Source organism: Fusarium proliferatum (assembly GCF_900067095.1).
Source record: "Fusarium proliferatum ET1 genome assembly, contig: FPRO_scaffold006, whole genome shotgun sequence".
NCBI classification, from domain to species: Eukaryota; Fungi; Ascomycota; class Sordariomycetes; order Hypocreales; family Nectriaceae; genus Fusarium; species Fusarium proliferatum.
This window is the reverse complement of record NW_022194795.1, coordinates 2027946-2049459: the sequence shown is the minus strand read 5'-3', so window position 1 is coordinate 2049459 and position 21514 is coordinate 2027946. Positions and strand designations below refer to the sequence as shown.

At 49.2% G+C, this 21514-nt stretch overlaps 5 protein-coding genes across 5 annotated transcripts; 1 reads left to right on the top strand and 4 right to left on the bottom strand.

The window, feature by feature from the left end:
• Nucleotides 1-292: 292 nt before the first annotated feature.
• On the bottom strand, nt 293-1819 carry FPRO_09723 (putative transaldolase; the record flags this gene model as incomplete). The annotated part of the gene is made up of 6 exons (XM_031233144.1): nt 293-526; nt 590-973; nt 1032-1315; nt 1473-1484; nt 1541-1559; nt 1781-1819. 6 exons carry the CDS (start codon nt 1817-1819, stop codon nt 293-295), a joined length of 972 nt encoding a protein of 323 aa, XP_031083011.1.
• Nucleotides 1820-3519: 1700 nt separating this feature from the next.
• FPRO_09722 (putative 100 kDa protein P100) lies at nt 3520-6177 on the bottom strand (the record flags this gene model as incomplete). Its single annotated transcript, XM_031233143.1, has 1 exon — nt 3520-6177. The coding sequence occupies one exon, from the start codon at nt 6175-6177 to the stop codon at nt 3520-3522; it is 2658 nt and encodes an 885-aa protein (XP_031083010.1).
• Nucleotides 6178-7338: 1161 nt separating this feature from the next.
• Nucleotides 7339-8400, bottom strand: FPRO_09721 (putative superoxide dismutase; the record flags this gene model as incomplete). The annotated part of the gene is made up of 5 exons (XM_031233142.1): nt 7339-7361; nt 7413-7509; nt 7558-7709; nt 7838-8017; nt 8388-8400. 5 exons carry the CDS (start codon nt 8398-8400, stop codon nt 7339-7341), a joined length of 465 nt encoding a protein of 154 aa, XP_031083009.1.
• A 1369-nt stretch (nt 8401-9769) lies between these two features.
• Nucleotides 9770-13366, bottom strand: FPRO_09720 (uncharacterized protein; the record flags this gene model as incomplete). Its single annotated transcript, XM_031233141.1, has 5 exons — nt 9770-9990; nt 10073-10334; nt 10383-10954; nt 11002-12675; nt 12724-13366. The coding sequence occupies 5 exons, from the start codon at nt 13364-13366 to the stop codon at nt 9770-9772; spliced, it is 3372 nt and encodes a 1123-aa protein (XP_031083008.1).
• Nucleotides 13367-14099: 733 nt separating this feature from the next.
• Nucleotides 14100-21407, top strand: FPRO_09719 (uncharacterized protein; the record flags this gene model as incomplete). Its single annotated transcript, XM_031233140.1, has 3 exons — nt 14100-14561; nt 14610-20891; nt 20943-21407. 3 exons carry the CDS (start codon nt 14100-14102, stop codon nt 21405-21407), a joined length of 7209 nt encoding a protein of 2402 aa, XP_031083007.1.
• Between the last annotated feature and the right edge of the window lie 107 nt (nt 21408-21514).

The following is a 21514-nucleotide window of genomic DNA, read 5'->3' as shown; positions in this document are numbered from 1 at the left end:
TTCTGGGCTCATATCCTCGATTTTCGTCATTTAGCCACTATCTGTTTCAATGGGCGCCTCATCCACAAGGCAAATTACAGCCAATGACTTCGCCTTAAGCCGAGGAATACTAGATGGATATGAACTATAGAAGATGTGTGGTATAAGCAACGACAACTCCCCAGCAAAGATCGTGAACAAATTATAGTTGGTTGTTCGCAGTCAGCTTCAGTGCTTTCTGCATTCCCACGTTGACACTGTCCCATTTAACTTTTTAACCATTCTCTCTTAAATCATTAAGCATGCAAGAGACTTAGGCGAGCCTCTCCTTGAGGATGCTCTTAAGGGTGACAGCATCAGCAGCGAACTTGCTGATACCCTCTCGGAGCTTCTCAACGGCCATCTGGTCCTCGTTGAAGTCGAAGCGGAAGAGAGCCTCATCATTGATATAGGACTTCTTCTCAATATCTAGAGAAGCAGCCTGGGAAGCATCAAGCTTCTTGGGAACGGGCTCATTCGAGTTCAGAAGGTCCTCAAGCAGGTTAGGCTGTAGAAATTAGAAGTTAGCATTCTTGGTTCCTATTCGCAACACAGGTTTGATGTGACATACAGAGATGGTCAAGTAGTCGCAACCAGCAAGCTCAGTGATCTCGCCAGTGTTTCGGAAAGAGGCGCCCATGACGATGGTGTTGTAACCGTACTTCTTGTAGTAGTTGAAGATGGTCTTGACGGACTGAACACCAGGGTCCTCCTCCTTAGAGTATTCCTTCTTGGTAGAAGCCTTGAACCAGTCAAGAATGCGGCCGACGAAGGGAGAGATGAGGTAGGCACCGGCCTCGGCAGCACCAATAGCTTGGACAAGAGAGAACATGAGGGTGAGGTTGGTGTTGATGCCGTGGTCGCGCTGGAGAATCTCAGCAGCCTTGATGCCCTCCCAAGTGGCGGCGATCTTGATCAGAATGCGATCCTTGGAAATACCCTGTTCACCGTAAAGCTTTAAATTTATGTTAGTACTTCATCTAGAGTGGCACCCTATTGCTACGGTGGCTTACTTCAATGAGGTGAAGGGCCTTGTTGACAGAAGCCTCGGTGTCGAAAGAGTATCGGGCATCGACCTCAGTTGAGACCTTGCCGGGAATGATCTTAAGGATCTCCTTGCCAAACTCGACAAGAAGACGGTCGAGAGCATCATCGACCTGCTGGTCGATAGAGCCACCCTTCTGCTTAGCATAGTCAATGGCGACATCGATCAACTTGGCGTACTCGGCCTTCTTGGAGGCAGCGAGAATGAGTGAAGGGTTGGTGGTGGCATCCTGAGGCTTGTACTTGCCAATGGCTATTGAAATGTCAGCTACTATTCATTCTCTCATATCATGCCATGTCACATCATGGCGATCATGACTCCTTATGTCATATGGGCGAAGTTGGAACTCTTGGTCAGGATAGCCAGAGTCGTGGTCTCGGGGCGCATAATGATAGGGGTGTATACTAACAGACAAAGTCACCTAAGAGTAAGAAGTTAGCAAAGTACTTGATCAAGCCCAGGAGGTGCGGTAATTACCAGAGTCGGACACAACAGTCTATCGAGGTGGAAACAAACAAATGGTCAGCTATCAATTTCTCATGGGAGACATAGATACGGAAAGGCGAAAACAACATCTGATCCCGAGGATGACCAAGAACGAGGAATTGGTGAGTCCAATTGATCAGATGTGTTGTTTATCAAGCTCAAACATGATGCCATGCTCGCTTTTGTTCGCGTTCACAAACGAGCTGGAGGGGTAATGGTGGGGTGACATACAGTGCCGGTGGCCTTGAGCTGTTCGAGAGAGGAAGACATGATAAATGGTATTGATTCGTATCACGAGTAGTTTCGTTGAAGAGATGAGAAAGTGAGATGGAAGGAAAAGAAGAGAAGAGGAATGGAAGAAGAGGAAGGCGAGGGTACAACAAGAAAAAAGATTGGGGATTCCACCGAAAGTCGGGAAGGGACCTGACGTACACACGACGACTGGCGCCTTCTTTACTGTTCGTCTTCGCCCCTCACCCTCAACTCGGACTCTCTGACTTCACCCCTCCTCTGTGTGTTTGAGCCCATAACTAAGGTACGTCGACTGCCCCACTACCTACCTCTAAAGGTATCTTGCATACCTAGGATCGTGCTTGGGTAGGTACCTTGAACCGGGGCTCTCACCTCAACTACTTCACCTACAAACGACCTAGCTAAAAGCTCTCATTACAGCCGCGCCAGCCAGAATTCTAAGCAGTCTGAATAAGAGTGCTGTGTATGTTGTGGTGCTGACTTGGTCTTTCCAGTATCTCGTAAAGACATTACTCATCAATGCATTTTGGCTACCTTAGGTACCCAGGTAATCAGTCATTCTATGCAAAATTCCTCGTCACAAGTAGGTATTTCAGATACTGACAATATCGGCAAAGAGACGTATCCTTCGCTTGTCTTGGTAATCGCTACCGCCATTCACCCCCAACGTTTCTACTCTCACCTCACTCCAAGCGGACAAGGCGGGCGGGCAGGCGGGCAATCAGCCCCCCACCCGCCTGGAGCTCAGTTGCTCCAATGACCCGTAGAGACCTCGCCGAGTCCACCGAGACCCTCAATGATGTCGGCAGCATCCATACCTCATGGACACAGAATGCCGAGCAGTTCTGCACAATGGTAACGAAGGTAAGGAAGTAGAGCACGGCTCACTTAGGTGAAGTTCTACATACCTATTTAGCCGCCTACTTTTGCCTGCAACTGGGCTGTGCCATTGAAGTATCTGTGTTTTTGGACATTATCTGCTGTTTTGTCTGGTCACTTTAAACACCATGTCACCGAAAATCGCGCCCTCAGATCATTGTTGCGGCAGATTAGTTGCATCCATTACATTGTATTAGATGCTTCTCTTTCGAAAGCACCCGTCAAATCACTCTTCGCAGCACGTGGAAGTGGTGAGTAAAAGGTTGCATGGGCTCGGCGGGGAGAATCCCGATGCTACCGAAACTCTCGCATGAGTGAGCACTTCGGAAGACAGCAAACCGATAACATGGCGTTTTAGCAAGACATCAATCACGCCTGGGCCCATAATTCTGATTGCGACTTCTGCTCAAGTCCGCGCGAATAACAAGCGCAGTAACTACTTCAACAAAATCGATCCAAAACTGGCCCTACGAATATTGACATTGGCTACGGAAGATTGGCTGATATTGCTCAGTATGCTGACTTAGACATGAGCTAAACTCAATGCTGTTTAGCGTCGAATTCACTCATCGCTCAGCAAATGTTTGTGTTGGTGTTATTTACCCGTCAGAAGATCAAACCAAATTTGCTAGAAGCCGTCATTCATGAAGCATCCAGTAACGACTTTTCTTTCTCATGCTTGTAACTAGTACATAGATAATGACTCAAAACCCCATGACCACCCCTGGACACCGTTCTCTTCCCTAGTTTTCGTGCTTAAAGCTTCATTTGTAACATATTTGTAACCAAGAGATTTGCTCCATAATCATCGTCAACGACAACCTTAAGCAGGGGGCTGCTTAGTCTTCAGTGATATCTCCATACTCCCACATACCCAGGCGTTGGTCCTTTGCCTGGCTCTCGACCTCCTTAAGGTGCTTGAGGGTAGACTCAAACGCCTTACTGCGTTCCCAAGCCTTGAGCTTCTTGGGAACCATGCCGTACCCACCGGCAACAACTTCCTTGTTGATAGAGTCATTGGGCCCTGGAAGTTCTCCTGAGGATCCAGTGTCATACAATGTGACATAGCTGAGATTTTCCTTGTTGTCAACGAAGTCGAAGTTGGCAACAAGTCGCTTATTCTCAGTGAGTTCGTAGATGAAATCGATAGCATCTTGGAAATAATCGGCACCGGTAGGAAGTTGCACAAACGAGAGAGAGGCATCAATGGCCTGAGCCTTCAACTTCTGCGCACCAAATTTGGGTTGATCCAGTCCTCGTAGGCTAGACCAAGGGACCTTCTCACTGTTGCCATAATCGATATAAACAACTTCAGACTTCTTGGCACTGCGGTCATTGGCCCTCACGCGGGCTCGGTACCACTGACCATCAGCAGAGAATTTGGCTGAGACGTACTCGCCGGTCTTTGGAGCGTCCTTGAGAGGGTTGTTGTTTTTGGAATCAAGATGGAATCTTCGGAATTCGCTCATCAAGCTCTCAAGAGCGGCTGTTCCCTTGCCGATCTCTTGAATCTTGAGTTTACCGTTAGCATCAACATTAGTGATAATAACATCGCGGTAGTCGGTGGGCTTCTTGTCGATAGAGACTTCGGTTTCAGGAGAAATTTCAGCATTGTTCTCTTCCTCGTACTCCTCGTCCTGTGAGGGGTCCCAATCTTGCCATAAGTTCTTCCGAGCCTCCTTGGCCTTCTTCTCAGCGGTGAATAGCTCAGCAGCGTTACCAGACTTTTCCGCAGAATAAGCGTGAACAGATGCGAGACCTTCTTCGACCAAGACCTTGGCGAAGTTTTCTCGGTTGATATAAAGGTCACCGATGAAGCCACCAACCTTGTCCATGTCATGGATATCTACCTCACAGTCGCGCTGGTTACATCGACGATTGGCAAGATCGAGAGACTCCTTGCCGAAAGGCTCACCTCCTTCGCCATCGGCCCTGGGAGCTCGAGGGGCACGGATTCCACCCAGAACCATTGTGAGTTTTATATTCTCTCGTGGAATCAAGATAGTGAACCTAGAACCGGCTTTGCAGAAGTCGACAATAGCAGGTACCTTCTTTTGTCGTTGTAGGGTAGCCAGCATGATTTTGGCCTTCTGTGTGTTCTCGGAGAGGTCGGTGTACTGCTTTGCCTTCTGAGGTTTGCCTGACCACATACCCTTCTTCTCCTCTTTAGCCTTCTCTTGGGCAGCGAGGAGGTCATCGTAATTAGGGGCTCGGTCAGTGTCATCCTTTCGATGTCGGATGACTGACGCCCATCCGTTCTCAACCAAGAGAAGGTTGATATTGGTGTTCTTTTCGGTGACAGTGGCGACTTCACGAGCCTCATATCCTTCTGTCGCGGGTTTGTTACCATCAATGCTGATTCTCACATGCTTTCCAATCAGCTTTTGTCGAAGAAACTCTTTGGCTTCCTCCCGGAAAGGACTTTCTGAAGGTTCCGTAGTGCGGGGCCCTCGGACACTGCTGATGTTGATGCGCTTCTCTGTTGTCCCGGCCTTATTTCTTACGAGAATGGTATCGGCACCAATGACCTTGGATACAATTGCGTCCTGGTTTCCGCTCCCAGTCTTAGCAACATGGTGTTTGTGAAGCCGGAGCTTCTTGGACTGTGCCTGCTTCTCAGCAGCACGGAGAGCAGCCATTCTCTCACCCAACATAATAGAATGGAAGTCATTACATCGTGCAAGACCTTCTTGGAGTAGAAACTCGGCGATATTTCCTCGGGGGTGGATAAGGGCGGCAACAAGCTGCCCTTGGGCGCTAGCACCAACGATCTCGACCTTAATCCGACGATGGAGCAGCCTTGACTCAACAAATGATCTAGCCTCATTTCCATATTCCTCGGCCGGCTGGGTGGTACCAGTAGAGGGAAGCGTGCGCTCGGTGGCAGGCGTTCGGATACCTGCAATCAGTGTCATGGGCTGAACGTGCTTCTTCTCGGAGAGCAAGAGCCGCACTAATACGCGGTCGCCACTAAGAACTCGCTCAACAATACCATCCACTGTCTTGCCTTTCCACTCCTTCAAGAATTCAGGACCACCGAGATCATTTTGAACCTCAATAATACCACCAACTCCGACATGGAGTCCCTTGTCCTCAGCCTTGGCCTTATTTTCGAGCTGGCGAAGTGTTTCAAGGCGGTCAAGCACCTCATCCGACTCCTCCTTCCGACCAGCATCCTCGCGGACCTTCAGCCAGCCAGCCTTAACAAGCTCATCAGGCAGAATGGTTCCATCCTGAAGTTGGGCAGTACCAAATTCTCGGCCGGAAGTAGGGATTGTGTACAGAACGGTTGCTTGAACGACCTTTCCGATGACGAGGTCTCGAAGGTACTCGCGAGACTGGAAGGCGAAAGGCTCGTCACCCTCACGCTTCAAGTGAGGGGCCGTGACATAGGCGAGAGACAGGGTCCGTTCATTGTTGGGGTTCTTGGTACTTGTCAATACCAGCGTGTCGCCACTAAGCACGCTCTTGACATTGCCTAAAAAGACTTTGGACATTGCGGCGGATACAGGAGGATTACGCGGAAAGACCTGTTTGATTCAAGCTCATGTTAGTCGAATGCTGAGAATTCAAGTGCAACAGCGATTTTGACAGGGCACAAGAAGAACGCTGGAAAACAGACGGATGGACAAGAGACAGTGGAGATTGTTGCAGTGAGAGCTCTCACGATCCAAGAAGCTTCTGAATGGAAGACCAAGCTAAGCAGAGCTTCAATTGAGTTTCAAGCTCCCTTGAGTGCTGCCACCGCCAGATGACAAGTAATCACGAACATGATATTATGAGTTGAGAAGATATCTTACACGTACCTAGGAACAGGGGGGTTGTGCTTCTTTTAGAAGATCGAGCCTTACTGAGAAAACAAGTTGAGCTCAGATAAGGAAAGTCGAAAGTCAGGAGAGGGGAGGGCAAGAAAGAAAGAGCTTCATCTGAGCATTAGATGTGGAGTTGCAATCGCGTGAGGTCCCTTATGGCAAGGTGGCCCCAAGGCCAAGTTCCCCGCTAAAGTGTTGAATGTGGGGACAAACTCAGGGGGGTTTATGGCGGATGGATGTCCCTGCAGCTAGGTACCTAGGTAGGTACCATGGAGTGATCGCGGGGTATCAGCACAACCTGTCCTTGATAGAAAGGGAAACGGCAGCTCTCTCCTAGGATAGCTTCAGCTAGGGTAAAGCTATACCGAAATGGCTAGGAGCCCAGCAGCTCCAGAGCTTAGTACTATAGCAAGGACTTGTAGGCGGAGCTGTCACAGATTTTAAGCTTCCTAGTGATCAGAATGCCAAATTTATATTTCCTTGTAAATGAAGATAGGTGGTGCGTGGAACAATGGTATGTCTGAGGCTGCACTCAGGATGAAGCTATTGACTTTCTCAAAGATTCAGAATATCTTCACAGTTCGGGCCCTCTTATTATGGCAACATATGTACATAGACTATGCAAAATGTGGGTGATTTCAATTAACATGTCGCTCAACTGGAACGAAGGAGTATTTGAGTTGACGTTCTGCATCGAAAGTCACTAGCTGATAGTGCTTGGCTTGATTGTGTTTTAACTATTTTCCTTTGACTCATTGTACGGAGGCGGAGCAGGTGCCACGCCATACTGTTCATTACCTGACAGCTTCTTGATCCAAACAATAAAATTTCATGTTATTGATTTCTCTAGTTGGAGATTCCGATGACACCTAAAAAACGATCAGCAGTAGTAAATAAACTAGAGGTTGACTTAAGCGTACCGCAAGCAGGTCGGGGACCAGCGTTACCAGTCTTAAGGGACTCCTCGTTATCGCCCTTGCCGAGGTCGTCGGTGCCGGCGTGGATAACGACGGTTCGCTATGCCATTGTCAGTGAAATGTTAGACGCGGGCAGAAATCGTCTTACGCCGATGATGCTATGGGGGCCAATCAGCTTGACAAGGGAGTCGGTGACAGAGCCCTTGGCATTTCCCTGGCCATCGGTCTCCAGGTTTCCGAGGTCTCCAACGTGACGAGTCTCGTCAGAGGGAGCACCATGGGTCTTGTTGTGAGGGTTGACTGGCATTAAGTGTTAGCGTGCCGTGAACAGGAGCAAGGCTGAAGATCTGTGACGGGGATCTTCCCAGGAACGGGCCCTTCCGTAAAAACGAACAAGCCGACCGTGCATCATGCAGGAACAAACTCACAGTGAGGGCCAGCGGAAGTGCATCCGTTGGTGTTATCACCGAAGGTGTGGATGTGGAATCCTCGTTTGGCGTTGGGATCGTTACCAGTGATGTCCCAGGTGATGGTGGTGGGAGCAGACTCGGACTCCTGCTCGAAGATGACGGTGCCGGAGACCTTGGAGTCACCACGGAGAACGCTCACTGCGAGGACTGTGTTAGCCAGCTTCAACGCGTATACTTGTAACACATGATGGCATCCTCCCCGCTGGTGATGGCGCTGAGAGCTAAGCAGTTCTCCAACCTTGATGGACACAGCAGTGACAGCTGAGTCATGGTAAGGCCCATCAAGGGACCTTCGATTATCATTCAATGTTCCTCTTGGGGTAGATACAAGCCCATCAAGGTGCATAGAGTGTGAAATTCGTCATCTCGTTGGACGAGGAGGTCTGGGAAACTCGCTCAAACCAGCTCGAAGCCCCTCACTGTCACCCGCTGAGCATGGGTGATGCCATCTATAAAAAGAGCCACCCTCTCTGTTTGTGAGCAGTGGCTTGATGACGGGAAGTCTTACCAGCCTTGACCATTTTGACGATTTTTGTTCTTTTGTTGGATGAGTTTTAGGTTAGGAAGCAGTTGAAGGTTGAATGATGCAAGTGGAGAGGGGAGCAAAGAGGAGTTTTTGAGGAAGAGTCGGGGTCCGAGGCGGCACGACCTCCGAGCTTCTGAGCTTTCTACCAGTACCTCTCCCCAGCCTCGACCTCTTTCCGCTCCATGCGCTGTGCTTCCCCACTCCTGGACTCCAAGGAGTTGCCCAGAAGAGTCCTTAACCAATCCCTTGCAATCCTCACCAAGCTCTGGCAAGCTGCGGGATCTCAACGTCTCATGAAGCTTAGCAATACTGAGGTGGGGTTACCATGAACTGTACCCCGCTCCGTCACACAGTCGTCATTTTACCTAGCCCCAAATAGGGTTGGCGAATGAGATTACATCATTGATGGAATCAGCTCCTACGGTAGACATCTAAGCCGATTTTCGGAGCTATTTCCTCAGGCATTGGCTTTCATGCCGCGGATGTGCACTTGTGCAGTATTGGAAATCAGATGTAACTATGAAGGCTTGGAGTGGAGCATGACCAGGGGATAGTGAACTGCATGATGTGGAATCAATGTTGTGAGAATATCACAAGTTAGCTTCATGGAGCAAGAAAGCCCACAACCTAGAGGCGATTTGCCAAACATAAACCAGTTCAAGGTCTACTAGAACTACACGAAACTTTTCAGGTCATTTTTCATCTATCAGTAAGACTGGTAGGTATCTTAAAATCTTGCCTTTACAAGGGAATATCCCTACCCATGATTATGGCCAATTTTGCTGCATTTTATCATATTGGGGATCGACAACAAGCAGCCAAAAAATCACACAAAGAAATGATCAAGGAGACATCGTGTTTCAAAAAAAATTACTTAAATTTATCAAAGAATGAATAATGTATTATTACCCTCCAGCCCGCTATAATTGGTCATCTCATACGGAGGCAATCCATTTACTATTGTCGACTGTACCTAATGTATTCCGATAACGCGTCTACCTCCTCTTTAAAATACAGCATATTACTCTTTGTTTTCCTTTCAAGGTCTTTCTTATCTTTCTGTGTCGCCTTCAGCTGCATCTTGCCCATCACAGGCAAATCAATCATGCCGGGAGGCTGTCAGATGCAACCCATGACTTTTTAGTAAGCTGAACGGATCTTTTGGAGTCAAATACGGATATCAGCTTCAGAACGAAACGAGCTGCATGGTGTCGCAGTCGCGAAAGCACTACGCTTCATTGTATAACGTCATGTCTTGAGCATGATCGATCCACCGAGTGTGCAATGGCGGTCGAATTAGCAGCCTGACAAGAACCATTGCCTGTGTTATTGTCTCAAAGGACGGGACGAATTTCGGGTCATCTTCAAAGGGTGACAGCACCCAATGGTAGAATTTTCGTTTTGTCGCCAAGAAACTTCGCACGATACTCGATAATACCGTTACTGATGGCATCGAAGTCCTTCACCTTGCGTTTGCGAAAGTCTGTAAGCAATTCGCGAAGTCCTTCAACGTACTGATCATGTTGATCTGCCTCGCAGTTGCCATAGGCACCAAGTTGAAGGAGAATTTGATCATCTATTGCCCCTCGGCATGTTAGCGTTCCTTCCACTGGCATGCGCCCTTGCTTGTTTATGGTTGTGTGTTCGTGGATCATGATGGCACGTACCCGGAACCTGCATGTTTTCGAAATGCTGGAATTGGCACTCGCTGCCTCTAGGGCAAACTCCTCCAATAAGCTGGTCAGGGCATACTTCCCTTGTCACGTCGATCTTATTGCTGTAGGTCAAAGAGCGTAACCCCCCGGCCACCGAACCGCTGTACTGAGGATGAAAGCGATAAGCCCTAAAGTATTGAAGAGGCGTCTCATATGGGACGAATGTGGTTTTTTCGATTTTCTCACAAACTCGCGGTGCTTTTTGGACCTCAGCCTGTAAGAAGTTAGCTTTGCAACCCAAGAACAGACCAAGTTTGTCTACTTCTCGATGCGTTTCAGATTCCGTATCTCCGTCACCGAGTGAGATCGGCTGAGTGATTGGAGTTGTCGTTGCCATGCCCTGCATGTCAGTATCGCTTGTTTCCAACACTCCATGATCGAGTGGTGCATGAAGGGGCGAAGAATGCCAGGAAACAGGGGACTGTGGGCCTGGTAGACGAACACCAACATGCGTTGGCTCGTAGTCGTCGGTATCTTCCTCCTCGTTCAAAGTATCGTCCTCTTCCATTGCCACATCGTCTTCGGCCTCTTCAGCCCCATTCGTGGCAGGATCGCCAGATGTGCCGGCTGTATTGTGTGTGATGGAAGATCTTGTCGCCAATGCAGAGGGGCTACCTGGTATAGGAGTCTCTTTTGCCCTGCGATTCTCAAGCTCTTGCAGTTCACCTTGAGGAAGTTGGTCTATCATTTCGCTGTTAATAGTGGGCTCAATGCTTGAGGCTTCGTCCATCGAGGCGTCTGACACAACCTCATCGCAAGAGAGATTTATTTTTTCGTTCTTTGCAAGCTCAGTTAATGTTTCTTTCGAGTTTGTCTCTTGAGAGGCCCTCCGAGCTAATTCAAGATCAGTAGAGAACACGTACAGAATCAATTATGCTAACCATTTGTCACCATATCTAAGCTGTCCCTCTGGAAATTCTCCAGCTCAGACTCGTTCGGCGCTGACGCGTTCAACTCATTTTCTGCAGCATCTTCCTTTAATCGCTCTTCTTCAGCCAAACTCTTCTGAATCTCGTTCTCGAGTCTAGCGGCTTCGGAGTATAGATGCTTGAGTTGTTCGGCCTGTGCCTTTCGCCGAGCTTCAACAATAGGCAGGCGTTCGCTGGCAACTCGAGCACGCAGCGAGGGTCTTGCTGTCGCTGATTGGTTTCTCGCTTTGGGCAATTTGGCAATAACATGTGGAGAATTATGCACACTTGACGCCGGGCTATCTTGAGCCACTTCGGTATTTGTCGACACAGCACGCCTTACAGTAGGTGCTGGCGAGGTCGGAACGTCGACGCTGCCCTCCTTTGAAGGTGATCCAGATTGAGGCAAAGGTGAATTATTGCCGGACTGTTTTGCCTTCTTACGAGCCTCGGCCTCAGCAATTTTTCGCTTCATGTCCTCAATCTTTTTGTTCATACTCTCAAGATCATACATGCCATTAGCACTTGTGGCGGGAGTCCCTGCAGTCTTTGGGCTGGATGCAGCGCGACAAGATGCACTGTCTGGCAGAGCTGGATGATCTCGGAAAGATGCCGTTCTTGAACCGGGCGTCATAGGCTGCTGTATTGACGAAGGCCGCAACTCAGGAGAATCAATTTCCATCTCAGCATCGTCTTCATCGTCGCTCACATCGATTAGGAATGGACGAGACTCTCGAGTCTGGCCAAACGGGCGCTTATGGGACATGGCCGTGGAATTCTCGTTCAACTCCGCTGCAACAGGTCGTTTGCGTTGGTGAGGAACAGGAGAGGGTGCGCTTGATGACAGAAATAACCCAGGAATAGAAGGTGCAGTTGCTGGATCCGCAATTTCAACATTGACTTCTGTTTGCTCATCAATATTCATGGAATCAGCACGCGCAAGACTTTGCGACCTGCTGGTTTCAGTTACTGGCGGAAGTAAGTGAGGTTCTGAGGGTGTATGCGCTTGGGGCGCCACCTTCGCGTTCGCCTTCCGTGCTTTTATCAATGCCTCCATCTTTTGCTGGATCAGCTTCGACTTCTCCGATTGACTCTTAGTCTTGTCTGTTTTCGTGTTGCCTGGCAATAATGGCATCGGATGTGCAGGCTTAGCAATATCAGTGTCTCCAACTGCTGTTTTGGAGCCTTTGGCAGCCAATAAACGGGCTATACGGTCTTTCCGTTCTTCAGACTTGTCTTTCATCTGCTCCACGGCCTTAGGCCCAGCGGCGGCCGTACTCGTTACCGTTAAGGGACTCTCTTGATCGAGGGCATTGCTTGGTACTTTAGCAACGTTTGACATCGATGGTCGTTTTGCTTCTCCTTGGCTTGCGGTATTGGCTTCCAAGTCGAGACCCATCTCCCCAAAAAGCTCATCCAGCAGTGCCCGATCAATTCCTTCTTCGATATAGTTGTGATATCGAACATTGAGTGGCCAGAGGTGTAAAATTGCCTTTTCAGCCCTTTTCTTAGATTCTGAGATAATTGCATCTATATGCTTTGTGTCAGGCCTCGGGCTTGAGCTGTACTCGCCTCCATTAGCATTTGCCGCCTTCATGACTGTTCCTGACTCCGTCATTGTAAGGTTATTGGCAACGCTTGAGTTATCTAGCCGGAAATTAGCATCACCACAGAGTACCAGGAACTTAGACATACGTGTGTTTGACCTGCCGTTTTCAGAGCCGCTGGATTCTATTTCACGAGGGGAGAGATACGGTGAGTATGAGCCGGAACGTTCGCGACCGGATTGTTTTGAGTTCGAAGCTCGTTTCTCGACATCGTAGTTGTTTTGTAGGTTCTTGATCGTGTGATGCTTGACAGCTGTAGGATCTGGCGGTCGGGGGCCATTATCCTCGGCATCGGGGCCATCTATCCCGTTGGGCTCGTATATATCTTCGAGTTCGCCTTCACTGAGCTCACCGTCTTCCATTCTATCCACATCCATTGCCATAGTCGACAGCGAGTTGTATGTTATCGAATGGCTGGAAGCGTTGTTATCGGGCCTCGTCGACACATCCGTTGTAATGGCATTGCTTAAGTCCATTTGAACATCGGGGATTTTCTGAGGTAATGTTGGCTGCCAGTTTGCAGTGTCCTGCGAAAATCTCATTCCTAAACCTGGAATGGTAGTCTGATTATACTCATACGCTTCCGCAACTCCCTGGCCGTGAGCCGGTTCAGCCAAAGCTGCGTCGTTATGATAAAAAGCAGGATTATATGGTTCGTTTGCTGAGTACGCGTAGGGCTGCGAGGTTTGGTAGCCCTGGGCCGCACCATGGCCGTACACGTATCGGCTCATTGGTGATGATGATTCCAAGTTTTCGTAGATCAAAGGTGGCGTGCCCGATCGCATCAAAGAGAGAATCAGATACTAATTCAGGCTTATAGTCAAGCGTTAAAGCTTTCGGGATGGATGAGTCGGGATGAGGGCCAATTATTCGTTGTAATCTCAATATGCAAATCCCAAGCAGTGAAAGTTGCAGTTCAGATTCGAGAGTTCGCGATGAGTCATAACAGTCAACACCGTGATTTATCCATTTCGTACGTTGACTGATCTACTTGTCGAAAGGATTCGTTGGCAAGCGTCCCTAGACGTGATAGAGTAGGTAGTGCCTTGAAGGAATAATCCCAAGCTGCCTTTGACAGGAATATGCGTCGCGTCTAGTCGCATACGGTTTAGCGCAGGCCAGGCGCTTAGATCACATGACATGGCTTTGTTTACTCCCCGTCAGCTGTCCCTGGCAACGCGCTGAATAGATCGATGATGTTAATGTCAGTTCCATGCCCAACTGTGCTATCCCAATATTTGCATTTGCATTGCATTACTTCATGGCATGTTCATGAAAGGGTGAATCCCGACCACAACTTTGTTATAATTTCACCTTTTAATTATTGGAAGATCAGAAACTGCACTTCCCTGTTGTTTCTCTACCCTGCCTGATTTGTTTACTTTGCCTAATCGCACAACCTGGAGTCGAGTATCTGGCCGAGAGGATCGCAATACTACCAATTGTTCATGTGGGCTAATCACGATGTCTTTCAACGCCAACGCCAATGGCACAGCGCATCGGCGCAGTAATCCTTTTGCGAGAACACCTTCTGCCTCTCCAGCTACAAATACCAACTTGCGACCCAAGTCAGCCATATTCTCCTCTCCTTCATCAACTTCTGGGCTCTCGACACCCCCAGGACACAGCCGGACACAGTCGAACGGATCATTATCAGCAATAACTCATGGCTTCTCGGGCCCAGCGCCGAGGCAGCAACGCAGTGACTCCAAGAGCGCCACTCCAACATCGACGACATTTGCACCGTCATTCATCAAGACTGAGGAGATGAAACGTCATGATACAGTAAAGGGTATCGAAGGCGAAAACGACTTCTCCGGGAAGCGCTACGTCTGGCTTAAGGATCCGCAAGCCGCATTCGTCCGGGGATGGATCGTCGAAGAAATGGATGGGAATCGGTTACTAGTACAATGCGACGACGGCACTGTAAGTATCAGCCGGTAGTTGGCGTTCCGTATATTAACAATTGTTCAGCAAAGAGACGTCGATGCTGAGAGCGTTGACAAAGTGAACCCTGCCAAGTTCGACAAAGCAAACGATATGGCCGAGTTGACGCACTTGAACGAGGCATCGGTTGTCCACAACCTTCATATGCGGTACCAAGCCGATTTGATTTATACGTACTCAGGCCTTTTCCTTGTTACCGTCAACCCGTACGCATCGATTCCTATTTACAGCAATGAATACATCAACATGTATCGCGGGCGGAGCAGAGAGGACACAAAGCCTCATATTTTTGCAATGGCTGATGAAGCCTTCCGGAATCTTGTGGAAGAGGGGAAGAACCAGAGCATTCTAGTGACTGGCGAATCCGGCGCAGGCAAGACAGAAAACACGAAAAAGGTCATCCAATACCTCGCTGCTGTTGCTCAGGCAGACTCGACAATCAAGCACAAACCTCACCATTCTAATCTCTCACAACAAATCCTTCGAGCAAACCCAATTCTAGAGGCATTCGGAAATGCTCAAACAGTCCGCAACAACAATTCCTCACGGTTCGGAAAATTCATTCGAATTGAATTCACTCGAAACGGCGCTATCTGTGGCGCATACATCGACTGGTATCTGCTAGAAAAGTCCAGAGTCGTACATATCAACTCCCACGAACGGAATTACCACGTTTTCTACCAACTTCTCAAAGGGGCAAGCTCCGCCTTAAAGAGGGAATTCTTAATCGACGGTCTTACGGTTGAAAACTTCAATTATACCAAAGATGGCCACGACACAATCGTGGGTGTCTCAGACCATGACGAATGGGAATCCCTCATGGAAGCATTTAACGTGATGGGGTTCTCGGATGAAGAGCAGAGGTCTATTTTGCGAACTGTGGCCGCAGTGCTACACCTGGGCAACATCACGGTTGTCAAGGAAAGCCGCACTGCGGACCAAGCCCGCCTGGCACCAGATGCAAAAGAGCAAGCCGCAAAAGTGTGTAAGCTTCTTGGTGTACCATTAGAGCCCTTCTTGAAAGGTCTCCTCCACCCCAAAGTCAAGGCAGGCCGAGAATGGGTTGAGAAGGTACAAACCCCTGAGCAAGTTCGACTTGGCTTAGACGCTCTTTCGAAGGGCATCTATGAACGCGGTTTCGGCGATCTCGTCAACCGAATCAATGGACAGCTCGATCGCACTGGCATGGGTCTGGAGGATTCGCACTTTATCGGAGTACTCGATATCGCCGGTTTTGAGATTTTCGAACAGAACAGCTTTGAGCAGCTATGCATCAACTACACCAACGAAAAGCTGCAGCAATTCTTCAATCATCACATGTTTGTCCTGGAACAAGAAGAATATGCACGTGAGCAGATCGAATGGAAATTCATCGATTTTGGTCGTGACCTGCAGCCCACCATTGATTTGATTGAACTGTCGAATCCAATAGGTGTCTTTTCTTGCCTAGATGAGGATTGCGTTATGCCCAAAGCTACAGACAAGTCATTCACTGAGAAACTGAATTCTTTGTGGGACAAGAAATCAACGAAATATCGACCCTCGCGTCTAGGTCAGGGTTTCATTCTCACGCACTACGCTGCCGAGGTCGAGTACTCTACAGAAGGATGGTTAGAGAAAAACAAGGACCCTCTGAATGATAACATCACCCGCCTTCTAGCTGCTTCATCGAACAAGCACGTTGCGTCCCTGTTTTCTGACTGTGCTGAATCTGAGGAGGATCATGCTACTGGAAGAAGCAGAGTCAAGCGAGGGCTCTTCCGTACAGTCGCCCAGAAACACAAGGAGCATCTTCACAGTCTCATGGCGCAACTCCACTCCACCCACCCTCATTTTGTTCGATGCATTCTTCCCAACCACAAAAAGAAGCCAAAGCAGTTCAACAATCTCCTTGTTCTAGACCAATTACGCTGCAATGGTGTTCTGGAAGGCATCAGAATCGCGCGGACTGGCTTCCCCAACAGACTTCCCTTTGCAGAATTTCGACAGCGATATGAGGTCCTTTGCCAGGACATGCCCAAAGGATATCTCGAAGGACAGGCCGCGGCCAGTCTTATGCTTGAAAAGCTTGGACTTGACCGCGCTTTATATCGGGTGGGCTTGACCAAAGTCTTCTTCCGCGCGGGTGTTCTTGCAGAGCTTGAGGAGCAACGAGATGCTCTAATCACCCAAATTATGTCCAGATTTCAATCAGTCGCTCGAGGGTTCATACAAAGGCGGGCAGCCTACAAGAGGCTATTTCGTACTGAGGCCACCAGAATCATTCAAAGAAACTTCAACGTTTACCTGGATTTGGCGGAAAACCCTTGGTGGCAGCTGATAGTGAAGATGAAGCCTCTTCTTGGCACCACTCGTACAGCCACAGAAGTTAAGCGAAGGGATGCAATGATCAAGGATCTAAACGAGAGGATGCAACTGGAGTCCCAAAATCGTATGAAACTTGAGGAGGAACGACGAAATTGTCACGCTGAAATGATCCGAATCCAACAAACTCTCGAGAGTGAGCGTGCGCTTGCTTTGGACAAAGAGGAAATTTTCAAGAGGCTTCAGCTTCGAGAAGCGGAGCTTGAGGAGAAGCTTGCGGGAGCAATTGAAGACCAGGAAAGGCTAGAAGACGAGTTAGACGACCTTCTAAATGCCAAGAACCGGGCGGAACGAGATGTTGAAACATATCGTTCTCAGCTTGAGCAAGCTGCCACCCTTATTGCTAAGCTTGAGGAGGAGAAGAAGGGACTGAGCACAAAGATCAGCGAAGTTGAACAATCAATGGCCGACATAACTCAGAGACAGGCCGAGCGTAGCGAGCAGGAACTCGCCCTCCAAGATGAAATCAAGATGCTTCAGAGTCAGCTATCGGTCAAGGAAAGGAAGGTTCAGGATTTGGAGACCAAGCTCGTGAAGCTCGATCAAGATTCGGAGCTCAAACTCAACGCAGCTCAAAGAGAGCTTCAGTCAACTAAGTTCCGAGAAACTCAACTTACTCACGAGAACGAAGACATCCAGAGACAGCTCAACGAGCTCTCCAAGACGTCGACTGATTACGAAGATCTTGTTCGACAAAAGGAGAGCGAACTCGCTCTTCTGCGAACCGACAATAAGAACTTCGAAAGCGAGCGTCAATCTCTTGAGGATCAGAAGAAGTCTCTGACCACTGAGAAGGAGAAGAACGCCGAGAAGTACCGCGAGGCTCAAGCTGAACTTGTAGCCATGAAGTCTCGGCAATCTCAACTGGAGCGAGAGGCCGAGGACGCAAAGAACTTGCTGGAAGCACGTCTGTCGGAAGATGCACAGGCCGATCAGAATCGCCAAGTCCTCGAGTCACAAATAAAGGATCTGAAAGATGAACTGTACAAGACACAAATGGATCTTAGTCGAGAACGCCAGTCTCGAGATGACGTCCAACTGCTCGGTGAGCACCGCTACCAAGAGTTGAAGGATGAATTCGATCGTCTTAATGAGTCAAAAATCATCATCGAGAAAGAACTATATGCCCAGCAGGATACCCTACGGAGAACGATGGAGGCCAGGACTACTGCTGAGAAAGAACGTGACGAAGCAAGGCAAGAGATCCGCCGCCTTCGAGTGGCCAAGACACAAGCTGAGGAGGCAAGAATGCAAGCCGAGGTCGCTGGCGAGAGACAAGCTTCTAAGGCAGCCTTGGACCGCGAGAACAGTCTTCGAAAAGATCTCGATGCAGCACAGGAACGGCTCCAATGGTTTGAAGGAGAGTGCGCCAAGCTCAACCGCCAGATTGAAGACCTCAACAAGTTGATCCTCGAATCAGGCGAATTTGGCTTGAAAAACGACCAAGCCAAAGAAAGACTTGAACGAGAGTTGACCACTGTGAAGAGCCGCCTGACAGCATCAGAGAATGACAATCGTGCTTTGCTGAACAAACTACAGCAGAAAGGGCTGGAGATTGCTCGCTCTAGTTCACGCGCCAGTGAAGCTTCTCGAGGTCAGATCATCTCTCTCCAGCGCGAAAAGGCTCGGCTGGAAGAGCAGAACACAAAACTCAACAAGCAATTGGGTGATTCCCAACTCGCAATTGCATCACTCGAGAAAAGAGCGGAGAAGTTGCAGCTCAGCCTGGAAGATCTTAGCCATGAGGTTGCCCGTGAAGTCAAGTCAAGCAGAAATGCTGAAAAGGCGACTTCTACCTTCACAGCGCAGCTGGCTGAAGCAAATAGAACCATTGAGTCAGAGCGGCAATTACGAACTCAGGCCCAGACTACTATTCGTACCCTGCAAACGTCCGTGGATACACGAGACAAGGAAGTGAATGAGCTGCGAGCTCAGATGCTTGATGTTCTACGGACTGTCGATCCAGAGGTTCCCATCCCCCCTCAGTCGGATGGGGCTGATGAAAATGTACTCATTCAGAACTTTGATCTTGTGAGAAAGGTTGAGGAGCTTCAGCAAAACCTTCGTGTGCAAACAGCAGCTCGAACAAACGCCGAGAACCAACTCAGTGAAATGCGAGCGTCGAGGAATGACCCTGCTAGCCGACCCAAGCTCGAGGAGATCCAGCTCAACGAGGCGCCCTTCCAGGGGTCACCAACTCAGAAGAGGGCAGCCAAGCTCCATGCTCGCAATTACTCCAATACTTCCACACCCACCCGGCGATTCCAGGACCTCGACCATCTTCAAGATTCAACACGTTCCGATCGAACCATCGACACTCTCAACTTCAACAATCGTATGGATTTGAAAGCCGAAGTCGAGGAACTTCAGAATCAACTTCAACTTAAGGAAATGCAAAATCGTCACTTACAGAGCCAGATTGACCGAAGCACGCCTATACCGGAGAACTACGACGACCAAAGCCCCTCTTTGCGTCGCATCCAAAAACTCGAGATGGTCAATACCCGTCTTCATGAAATGCTCGATGACTCTAATAAGAAGGTATCTGCTTTGGAGCGCACAATTCGATCCGGGCAGCTTTCATTACGGGATGTACAGACACGCACACACGAAGAAATTTTGGATGTCCTAAACAGCCAAGAAGACTCTCGTCGAGCCTTGGTTCATAGTCACAAGGACGCCGTGGCGGAGTTAACCGATATCAAGGGACACTTTGAGAGACTGCGACACGATCGTGCCAAGGCCGAAGTCGAGCTCCGTGATGTCAAGTCTGACCTACAGGAGATGACTCTAGCAAGAGAGCAGGAGGCACAGAATCGGAATCAGCTTCTCCAAGAGTTTGCAGATCTTCAGATTCGTCTTGATGCAGAAACCTCGAAGTTTGCAGATGTTTCTTCTAGTCTTGAAATGTACAAGAGCCGTGCAGACGAATACTTCAGCAAACTCGAACAAGCCGAGATCGCAGTTCTCAAAGCTAGTCGTGCCGAACAGTTTGCCAAGTCTCAGGCAAAGGAAGCTGAAGACACATATGCGGAGGTCATGGCAGAACGTGAGAAGATGGATGCCAGCATTGAGGATCTCCAACGCCAGAACCAACGCCTCGAGGAGAAGGTTGAGGATATTTCGACAGACTTGGCAGCTGCCACTCAGGCTAAGAAGAGACTTCAACACGAACTCGAGGACTACCGTAATCAGAGAGCCATGGAGATCGAGGACAAGGAATCGAGTATGGAGCAGACTCGTAAGAAGTATCAGGCCGAGTTCGCTACATTGACCAACGAACTTGATCTTGCTCGTGAGGAGAGGCTCTTCAAACAAGCAGAGATCGCCCGCCTTCGAGAAGAACTTGATGAATTGAGGTCAAAGTGGGATGATGAAGTCCTTAACAGCTCAACCTGGTCCAAGGAGAAGGCTCGTTTAGAGTCAACATTGGCAGATGTCGCTTCCTCCCGTGATGAGGCAGTAAATGCTCACAACGAAGCTCAAGGAAAGGTTGTGGCATTGCTCTCTCAAGTCCGTACTCTCCGCTCCTCGGTGGACGAGATCACAGCAGAACGAGACCATCTTCTCCGGGAGAAGCGGAATGTTGAGGCCCGCCTAGAGGAAGCAAAATCTGGCCTTGAAGACCTTGTGAAGGGAGACAGCCCCTCTCTGCGCAATGCCGCCAACATGGACAAGGAGATTCTGGAACTAAGGTCACACCTTGCCCAACAAGAGGATATTGCGGCCGCTGCCGTGGAGAAGATGCGCAGAGCAGAAGCCCTAGTGACGGAGGTACAAAAGGATGTCATGGTGGAGCGCGAAAACAGCATTCAGCTGCAACAACAAAAGGCATCCTTGGAAAAAGTTCTCAACGAGGCCCAACTCAAACTTGTTGATCTGGAGACCAAGGGCTACTCGAGCGCCAGCCAGGATGTCAAGTTCCTGCACAAACGTATTCAGGAAGTGAGTTGCCCTGTGACACTTAACAACTTTATCGAAGCTAACATGATGCAGCTCGAATCACAGCTCGAAGACCAGGAGACTGAGCGTAGCAAATCTCAGCGCTCCGTTCGAAACGTAGATCGAATCGTGAAGGATATGCAAGGTCAGATCGACCGCAAGGACAAACAAAACACACAGCTTTCAGAGGATGTCTCAAGGATGCGCGACAAGGTCGAGAAGCTACTGAAGACCATCGAGGAGCTACAGTCATCGGAGTCCCAAAACCAGTTGTCAGCTCGTCGAGCTGAGCGTGAACTCCGAGAAGAAAAAGAGAAAATCGCCCGACTGGAGCGCGAATTGGCAGGATTGAAGAGCCTCCGCAACGACAAGGGGTCGGGGAGCGTCATGGGTAGTGTCCGCAGTCGCATGGGCCCCTGGCGGGTCAGCGAAGGAGATGATGCATCATCCATGGTGGACATTCCCAGGAGGAAGAGTAGCCTTAGTAGGGTCCCCAGCTTCACAAAAGGATTCCTATAGAGGTAGGGGTGTTGAACAAGGAGGCGAATGTAGGATACACACATAAGTTGGGAACATGTTGATGAGGCGTTGAAGCATTTGTCCAGGGTCTGGGTACTGTAATGGTT